The 10,592-nt window shown below is 40.8% G+C and overlaps 1 protein-coding gene across 1 annotated transcript in view; it reads right to left on the bottom strand.

The window, feature by feature from the left end:
- Nucleotides 1-7,254: 7,254 nt before the first annotated feature.
- Nucleotides 7,255-10,592, bottom strand: part of CCDC125 (coiled-coil domain containing 125) — a 35,249-nt gene continuing 31,911 nt past the window's right edge. Inside the window, exons 10-12 of the mRNA XM_063456770.1 lie at nucleotides 10,366-10,543; nucleotides 9,935-10,068; nucleotides 7,255-7,841 (exon numbers count right to left, since the gene is read on the bottom strand). Coding sequence (XP_063312840.1) covers nucleotides 7,461-7,841; nucleotides 9,935-10,068; nucleotides 10,366-10,543 — 693 coding nt within the window. The 3' untranslated portion in view covers nucleotides 7,255-7,460. The remainder of the gene's footprint in view (nucleotides 7,842-9,934; nucleotides 10,069-10,365; nucleotides 10,544-10,592) is intronic.

Below are 10,592 nucleotides of genomic sequence, written 5' to 3'. Positions count from 1 at the left end.
TGGTACCCACAATACGACTAGGGTGATCCACATACTCCTCACTGAGGAAGGGGAACATTTTTGCAGTAATCAGGCTCCAACACTCGTCTGCGGACTTCTGTGCACTTTATTATTGGGATGAACCCCATTACTACTGGGGTTATTCCCCCACTCGCAGATGCGCATTCCACATGGAACTATGGCCGGAGGTGCTCTAGGTGTCCTAACACATTTACACATGTACCTAGTCCATATATATAGATATATATACTCAACAGACGGAAAGGTCAACAGACGACCTCTCACTCAAGACTTTCAGCCTAGGTTAATTGCAGTGGCAACCTCAATGCAGACAACAATCCCCAATAGGCTGGGTCAGGGTCTTGCAGAGACTGTGAACCATGGTACCCCATCTGCCTATGAATTCATGAGCTACTAGGCCCGGGGCCAAGCACCCATATACAAAGGGCAAGTGCAAGTATTCCATCACGGACCCTCCAAATAATTACATCAAGCCTGGAAACAGAACCTCGATGTGCCGGAAAGTTATCCAAACAACATATTAAGGAAATCTCCGGAGACTCCACGGATTTGACCGCTGCACGGTCAGTCAACACACAGAGATCGACGAAATGGGGGTTGCCAGGCCTTCATCCACGATCCATACAATTGTAGCCACAAAACCGAGGACAAGGAGACTGTGTGTTCGACTCCGGGTCGCACGCCCTCACTCACTTCACCCCAACAACAGAATATTACTGAGACAGCTATACTCTTACATTTATCCGGTTTCAACGCTCTCATGGTGTAACCATGGGCAGCGGTCTACCTTGTAATGAAATAAGGAAGCTACCTCTACTCGAGTAGGTAGGTTAGATTACTCCGGATGGCCGAAGGATAGGACATAGGATTCCTCTATACTCCTGGGCTGAGCGTCCCAGTAGGGTAACTTAGCTCCATGAACTAATGCTTAATCTGGATACCTGGTCGACCATTGGGGGTCGAAGTCCACATCTTCCAATACCACCCCTCTACGGGTACTGGAGGACCACAAATCTCACATATGAGGAAACTTACTTATTTCCAAGAAGCGCTGGGCATTCGCTCCAGACGTCACTGATTAACTCGGGGATAATTTTATGCTCACAGTAGTCGGGAGACTACCATTCTGGCACCATCCTACAGCTTCCCCACACCTAGGTGGGTTCAATAATTAGGATTGGACGGACACATACCCGTCCAGGATAGTCACACCAGGGACCCATTTGTCCATTTTGTTTTTTCATCGACGGGACCAAACTAACCAATTCACATGTCTATCATTTAGGTACGACCCATGGTACCCAAGAAACTTTTATAACCGGTCATGGCGCCCTTTGCCACAAGGGAATCCACTACCTTACCTATCTAGACTACAAGACTTACTTACTACACACGTAATCGACAATCAGTCTCTAGGGCTGGAAGGCTTGCTGCACATACCCCTACCAGAGAACCATGATCTGGAGAAGAGACGGCCGGCGTCAAGATTACCGACAAACTACAGCTAGCCTGGGACAGATCCGATAGTTGTATTCTCCTACATTTGGACAATATCTCGGCAACCAACTACACAAAACACCTGGACGGAGTCTGGTATCGGACTCTAATAATATCGGAGGACATTTACCATTTCTAAATTACACGCAAGGTTACCCTACGACTAGGGTTCCCTCAGAAGATTACCTATATCATGAACTGGGTTTCGTGACAACGGGACTCCTTGGTCACCATCGCATCACGGACATCTGGGTGACACGCACCTCGCCACTACAGCAGAATCGAAGGGGCTCCCGATCCTATTGACTCCATTCTGGGCTATCCACTGCCCTTCCGCTGTCTCCCATTTTACGGACAACCCACAAGATACCATCGGAGACTTTGGCGGCTCATACTCCACGACAGGACTTTTCGTATGCTGCGAGGCGTCATACGCTCCAGAACCAGTATCGGAATACACTCGGTTATGGGTCTTAGTTGTGGTTCTCTCTATTCCTACGGGTTTGTCCTATGGATTTGGATACTCACTCCAACTAACCCTCGAGGAATCTCACAATCGAGACAGCCTCTCTCTCTCCCTTTGTATACTATACCTTTCACACCAGTTATGGCCACCACCTTACCGAGTGGGCACGTTGACCATTGCTCATATGGTTGCGGTGATCGATTGGTTATCAGTCATTCGAGTCATGGATGCGTCTTAGACATCCACGACGCATCTTCCTTCGCCGATGTTCATTGGCCGGGTCACGAGAAGAGAATTTCAGGGTGTTCTACTTCCTCGGACTCTTCACACATCCTGTGTTGTTCCATAGCGTTAAAAATGCAAAATATGAAGCCTCCTGTCCTGTTATAAAATTGTAGATTATGCTAGCGCAGTGTACCTATAATCTTAATTTTATTAAGGACAGGAGGCGAGTATTTTCCCACCCTGCTTTTTCCCTCCCTAATTATCATTCCTTGGGTTGTACTTCAATAAAAGATTTGAATTCAGGGGGTGTGGTTATCTCTTTATTATGTGGTTTATTTCATATCACATCTTGAAATTACGACTGCTATCTGTTATGATTTCCTAATACATACAATTTGACTATATTAATGTCTCTCATAGCTACCTATTTCGGTTAAAATATTCTTGTCTCATCTGATAAATTCCTTTTACGTAAAGTACTACGGAATAAACTGGCGTCTTATAAACAGTAATATTGATTATGCTAATAATAATAATAATAATGAGGACAAACAGTTCATTTCCAAATCCCTTTCACGTCTTTTGTTTCTTTTCAGTTTGATTCTTCTTCATGGATCAATACATGGGATCGTCTTTGAACTCTACGACAATCTTCCAGTCGGGATTTGGATCATTTACAGTCTGATTCTTCGTCGTTATCAATATTTATTGTAATAGCAGGATATGTTTATGATTATCTCGCACCAAAGAAAGAGGAAATGATGCAAGAGGAAGGGCCTTTTATACCCTATGGCAATGTTTTTTTCACTAAACTTTATTGTTAAACCTGTGCTGCTGGAGTTTTAGTAAAGAAAGATTATGCAAAATACTCGCCTCCTGTCCTTAATAAAATTAAGATTATAGGTACACTGCGCTAGCATAATCTACAATTTATTATTAACCACTCATTAAAAGGGGAAATATTCTCAGCTCAATTCTGTTTACACATGTGATGACATCTAAAACTAGAATTAAAGGGAGACTGTAGTCACCCAGACCACTTCATCTGAATGAAATGGCCTGGGTGCAGTGGCCCTGTCCTCTCAACCCTGTAATGTAAAACATTGCAGTAATTTTTTAAGAAACTGCACTGTTTATAGTGAAGGAGTTAAGTCCACTTCTAGTGGCAGCCATTTTATGACAAGCAATGGATTGGACCATTGCAGAGCCCATGCCTCCTCCGTTACATCGCAGAATGAGCAGAGCAACGAGCGAGCCTCAGCACAGGAGAAAGGCAATAAAACTAGAGGGGGCACCTATTTGTGACTATACACAGGGACATTATAGTGATAGGAATACAGTCTAAAGATATATTGTCCATTTACTTACAAAAGACATGACTATTTTATTAGAGTGCTGCCAAAATGGAGTCCAAACATGTTCACAGACAACCCTGATCATAATGGAACCATTTGTAACCTTTAGAAAGTAATACGATTCAGGGTAAATCTGCTCTCAAGATGCTGTTCTACATTAGAAGAACATTCAGTAATGCGGACCCCCTTACTCTGTGTTTTGAAACTACACTCTCTGCACACATAGTGGGAATACGACGATAGCAAGTGCCGTCTCCTCCTGAGTTAGATGAGGTCGTGAAGACTCTTCCTTATTTCTTACAAACTGTCTGCACATCAGGTGGTGGCAGATGAGAGAACGATGAACGATGCAGAGGAATGTATGCATTAAAATAAAATAAAAAAAACAGGAGAACATGTAATATTTTATTTGAAAAAGTAATAATATTGAAATCTTGGGGAAAAAATAAATTTCTAGTTATTTGCTATACTGCACATTTAAAATATCAAATAAATACTATTATTAATTAAAATGGTGTTACCAACAATGAGAATTTCCATTTTATAATACACCTTGTATATATATCTTAAATGCACAATTTGCCAACAGAATGGGTGCCACACAAACCTGTAGTTTACGTTAACTTACTATTAAAAGTTACGTTTTATAGGATTCTAACTTATACCATGAGGGGATTGAAGAATTTTATCTCATTTAGTGTAATGTGTGATGTTAATAATTGTTTGTTTTTTTTTTATTACCCCTGATTTTTCTTTCTTAGTGCTAAGGTTACAAAAGGAACACTAATCACTAAAATTAAAGTTCACTGACCATAACCGCACACAACATTTAGGGGCATGAACCTTTTCTATGCAGCAAACTCTTATTCAGAGAGATAGGAAGTTCAGTGTGTTTAAAATGGTTGATTTTGAATTTCAAAATACTGGGTTATTCACTATAGTAATAATTGTCAGGAATTCAAAGTGAATTTAAAATATGAGGCCAAAGTCCCTGAACTGGAAATATTGCTGAATTTTTCCACAATATGGCTGTCCTTTAGCTATTCTCTTTGAATTTCCAAAAGTTCTCACTTTAGCGGTAAGCTTTTTAGTCAAAGTTTATTATAGACCGGAATAATTAGCGTGCCAGATTCACTATACATTCAACTTACCATGTTCTGTAAAAATAATAATCAGATTTTTATTTCACCAAAATAACAAGCGATAAAAGGTCAAACATTGACCAATGACACTAGCATGACTCCATGAGGTCTATCTGCTAGACAGCAAATTGCAGGGAATTGAAAAGCAAATTGCAAAATGAAAGATAATTAAATAAGACGATAAATAAAGCTACTAATGCAGTGGAATTTGAGATATATCCAGAACATTTTTGTCTAGATCCATTTTTCATTGCAATAAACTGTTTTGTGAATAAATCGTTCAGATCTTTATCAAATAAAGCACATTTGTTTAAAAAGAGCACTAAAAACAAAAATAAACGTAATTTTACCTTGGAGTAGTTCCTTTTTTTTGGCAGCTAAATGTACCTGTAATTCAGACACAATCATCACTGAAACCAGATTTACCCACCGTAATGATCTATGTCCAGTCCTATACTTCTCCAAGACAAGCACTGCAGACCTATGGTGCATGCATGGCTGTAATCTGACAATGCCATGCTTCTTAAAGCGAAGTATGGAATCCAATGTTATTCCAAAGAGTATCATTAGCTTTGTGCTTTGCATGCTGAGGCTGCACACGAAGACCTCCTTAAGAAATTGAAATTCTTATGGAGGAAGCAGCTCTAGCGGCTGTCAAATGTAAACATTGTGATTCCTCAAAAACATTCTTGGGGAAAAAAGGGATATGGTCTTTGCACCAAAACCACATCATCGAGATGAAGTGGTTTGGGGGCTTAGAGTATACCTTTCAATATTACTTATTTAAAAAGACAACAAAAATGTGTCTTTAAAAAAAAGGTCTAAAATTGCTACTGGAAAGGAACCATTATTCAGAGATGAGCAAAAACTGTGCCATAAATATTTTTTACTTTAAAGTCAACATGTACTCATTATTTAAAATAACATAATTTCGGGGGGGGCGGAGCTAGCGAGCAACCCAAGCAGACGTGCGAGCACTGAGCTCCGGGAGAAATCCACTTACAAAAGACGAAATCGGCAGTTCAGAAAAGCCCAATCACTACCAACGCTGGTCAGAACACAATGGGACGCAAATCCAAACAGCTCCATAATGAGGTGATGCCGTCCTCTCAAAATATTGGCGATTTACTCCGAGCAACGCCGCGGCCGCGGCCTACCAAGATGGCGCCTGCGCGGGAAGCCTCTGAACACTCCTCGGATGACAGTATGGAGGAGACCGCCGTAGCAACGATGAAGAGAAGGAGCACTAGAGGTAAGAGTACTCCACCTCCTGAACGAATGCCGGCAAGCAAAGCAGACATCCTCCATCTGCTTAAGGAGCTTAAAGCTCAATCTGCAGCAGACGTGGCACTAATCAGGGAAGATCTGGGCGCCATGACAGCCCACATACAGGCCATGGAAGTGAATGAAGCTGCTACAACAGCCAAAATTGAAACCCTGCAACGGGAAATGGCCCAAATGAGGAAGACCAGCACTATATTGGAAAATAAAGTGGCGGCACTAGAAGACGCTAAGCGCCAACGAAACCTCAGGATAAGGGGGATACCAGAGGCTATGCAAGACCCTGAGATCACACACTACTTACGCAAATTACTAGCCTCCCTGCTACTACAAGCTAAAGCAAAATCCATCTTGCTGGAGTTTCATTTTCGCATACCTAAACCACCAAGAGCCCCAGCAGATGTACAAAGCGACCTACTTATCCGCTTTTAATCTCTCCGGGGCAAGCTACTAGTACAAGAAGCCGCCCGAGAAGCTAACACATATGAGTTTGAAGGTTCTGAGCTATCTTTCTATAATGACCTCTACAGGGCAACAGTCACATGGCGTCACTCCATGAAAGAAGTCACCCAAGTACTGAGAACCAAGAGGATACAATACAGATGGGGACCAGGGTGCAGGCTCTCTGTCAGCAATAAAGGCAAAAGAATACACATCACCCAAGCAAGTGACTCTGTAGCATTTCTGCAAACCGTGGGAATATCCCTGGAAGCCACTACAAGCACTACCTCCGCAGCAAAGACACCAGCGACCACATCCAGGGTATGGGACGTCAAGAGTATCCAACCCTTCTTCCCAAGAACGGGCGGTGCTGCAGGCACACCTCAGCCGAAAACCTGAACACCGCAAGTACATTATAACTTGGACTGCATGTCACAGATGAATACCTCTTAGGCTATCATCCTCAGACATTGCTTTATGTCCGATCCCACCTTTCAAATCTTTCTCCAGCGGGCACGCCACCCAAAATACCACCCACGAACCGCATTACCATATACCTCCCAGATTGCTCATACCCCCCAAAAGGAAGCTATCTCTAACAAGCAAATGTTAATTTGTCTTACTAAAACCATGCAACCATGAGTTAGAAATCTTATGTATAACTGTTTGTATATCACTGCACCTATGCTTTACCTAGACTGTTAGGTTTACCTGCTACCTGTGATTCTGTATGCAAAGATTGCATTTAAAAAGTAGCAAAACTATGTGAGATGATAACTGTACAAATGCTATGCTACAATAAAAATTATAAATATAAAAAAAAATAACATAATTTCTCCATTAATAACATATTACTTTTGTTACGGTTATATATACACACACACACTGTCCAATCAAATGAGGCAGACACATGTTAAAATATATGTGCTCGGTCATCAACAAGCTGGAGTCCCAGAACTGATCACCATGTGTGATTAGGGTACAAATTGTTAAAAATAAGATTTTATTTAATATTTTTTAAAACTTTGTCCGTTATGTATTTTGTGTTTCAGTGCCTTCGACCTTACAACATTCCAACTCGTGATTAGTCTTGGAGACAGCTTCTGAGGATTCCTTTTCAGGAGGCACATCCTTTAACATGGATGAAAAAGAGGTCTCAATGGATCTAGAACAGTCTATCTTTGAATCGCTGATCTCTTGTTCACTAGAACAGCTGCACGAGGTAGATTTATTAGTTAAGCAGGTAGATGGATCTGTAACATTACTTGTATCGGAGGCGTTTAAATGTTGGGTTTTGTCAGGTAACTTGGGACTAGACTGGTTTCTTTTGGAATCATCCTTGTCCGCTATAGTTCTTGCAAGCATGTAGCTCACTTTCCTCTGATGGGCTAATGCCTCTTCTTTATCGTTGAGCTGCGAAATCAAATCACCAACACAGAATGTGTTTAATAAATGGTCAATAACTGATTTAAACATAAATTAGTAACAGTTTTTATTCAATAGCTACTCCAACTGGCTGGTGCCAATGAAAGATTTGTTTCAAGAAAATCAATAAAGGCAGCAAATTGACTAAACTGAATGGCCACCCGCCATCCCCATTTTGCCAAAGTTGAACATCAAGACCATTGTCTGTGTTATTCACTACAGTGAAGGCAAATAAAGCTCAAAATTAAGGTCAAAATAGCTGAGCTGGAGTCAGTTTAGCTACTTTGCCTTTAAGTTCACTTTTAATTCACATTTGGCGGTTCGTGTCCTGGTGTGCAGTAAGTCACCTCAAGTGAGCAGTGCTGGTGGTGGGGAACTAAGGGCTGGATTAGGGGGATCTTTGAATCTTCTTTGAGAGTCAAACATTTGCAAAATGGGGGCATGTAGTCTTAGAATCTCCCTGCTTAAAGAAGCGGTCAAGTCGGGGTAAGTCTCCAATACTAAAGGATTAATAGTGTTCAGCTTTTCTTTCCTTTTCAAACCAAAGACAGGAGAGCTGGGAGCCTCCAATATTGTGAAGGTCTGGTCACTGGAATTTGTGATGAGCAGGGGAGGAGATCTTAGCCTTATTACTTTAAGTGTGCAGCTATCACGGCTATAAAATATGCTTTGAGCGTGTGTATTTTACCTGCAGTGTGTGACTGCGTGTTAGTGAAAGTTTGTACATGTTGGTATCTGTGACAATGTGATTGTTTCTATAAATCTACTTGGGAGAGTGAGTGTGTCTAAATATTAATGTCTGAGAGAGTGATTATTTGTGAGAATGTTTGGAAGAGTGTTTCTGTACCTGTAAGTGCCTTGAGTATATGTATCTGTGAATATTTCTGTTTGTCTGCAGTTATGTTTGTGTGTGTTGGTAGTTGTTCTTGGAGTGCTTGTAAGTGTGTCTGTAGTTGTATCTGTGAGCGTTTGTAGGAAAATGTATTCCAGGCTGCATTCTGCACTTCAAGTTCTTGGTGAAAAAGTAAAAGTGCCCACATAGGCACACACACCAGATGTGCTAGCCCCCCCTAATGTAGTCAACTAAGCACAGCCATACTGGATTACCACAAGCATACCCACAATTACTGTTGCCCAAATAACTCAGGGTAGGCAAGGTTTCTGTTCAGAAAGTCTAAACTTGTTTCTATCAGCCCAAATACTCAGAATTGACAGTACTTGCCTGAACCTCTGCCTTCTATCGCTCTAGCACACACAGATCATCTAAAGCAGGCAGGATTTCGCATCTACTATAGAGCCCTTCTCATAGCTTGTTGTAGAGTTGAAATGTTACATAGTTACATGGCTGAAAAGAGACTTGCATCCATCAAGTTCAGCCTTCCTCACATATGTTTTTGCTGTTGATCCAAAAGAAGGCAAAAAAAACCCAGTCTGAACCGCTTCCAATTTTGCAACAAACTAGGAAAAAATTCCTTCTTAACCCCAAAATGGCAGTCAGATGTCTCCTTGGATCAAGCAGCTATTACCCCACTAATTAGAAATTATATCCCTGTATGTTATGTTTTTGCAAGTATTTATCCAATTGCGGTTTAAACATCTTTATGGACTCTGATAAAACCACCTCTTCAGCAGATAATTCCACACCCTTATAGTTCTTACTGTAAAAAAAAAAACAAAAAAAACTTTTCTTTGCCTTTAGACTAAATCTCATTTCTTCCAGTCTAAATGTGTGACCTTGTGTCCTATGTATAGCCTAGTCCTATGTTGCCTAGTACGAGGTATAAATAAAACCTACTGTAGGCACAGTGCATAAACATGTACGGCACCACTGGCAAAAAATGCCAAAATCGCATTTCTCTTAGATATTCGAGCATGCAGACAAGGCATCATGGAACACCAAAGCTGCCACAAAACTGCCGTACAGCGGAAGTAATTTAGTTTTACATTTACTGCTGCTGCCTAATGCACCCCAGTAATCCCTGCAGTAATATTTACTGGGGTAAAGGAGATAGGAGCTAGCTGTTCATGTAAATGGGGATATTATCTTATTTAATACACGCAAGTTATACGAGTAAACTCACCAAATCTATCAGTATTTTCAGGATTTCTTGAGGTTCATCCAATGAATCTAAGTTTCTACAGTCAGCAGAAGAATTTAACATCCCCTTTAATTTCTGTCCCAGGCCTTTATAAGTGTCTTTTGTGAACAGATATCCTACAGAGAATAAAAAAAATAATTACTAATAAATAAATCAGTATTGAGTTAAGGAGAAAAGCATACCACAGTAAAACTGTATTGATTTACATTGGATTTTATAACAAAATATGTCAAAGTATAGATCCTACACAGACATTTTTACATCTAATGGTCAGATCATCAAAGCTTCACTGGTACCAGTTCATAATAAATTACGTTTGTAATAACAGATCAGAAACCCAGAATGACAACATATTAAACATCTAACCAACACCATGGCACAGCAACTAATGATTTTTATTGGCTCGTTATTACCTTCTTCTTTAAGGCGTTTCCAGCTGTTAAAACGTTTGCTCCCCTTTTTACAAAGCTTCTCGATGTCACTCAAGGGCACATGTTCGTCATTCCGTCGTTGCAACTGTTGTTCAAAGGCAATTCGAAACGCATCGGCCATCACATAAGCTTCTTCCTTGCTCTTCTTCTCCATGTCGAGCTGTTTAAAATCATACATAATGAATACAAGTGAATTGCAGGTACCATGA

This window comes from Pelobates fuscus, chromosome 5 (genome assembly GCF_036172605.1).
Source record: "Pelobates fuscus isolate aPelFus1 chromosome 5, aPelFus1.pri, whole genome shotgun sequence".
NCBI lineage: Eukaryota > Metazoa > Chordata > Amphibia > Anura > Pelobatidae > Pelobates > Pelobates fuscus.
The sequence above is the reverse complement of the archived record's forward strand: the minus strand, read 5'-3'. Positions and strand labels throughout refer to the sequence as shown.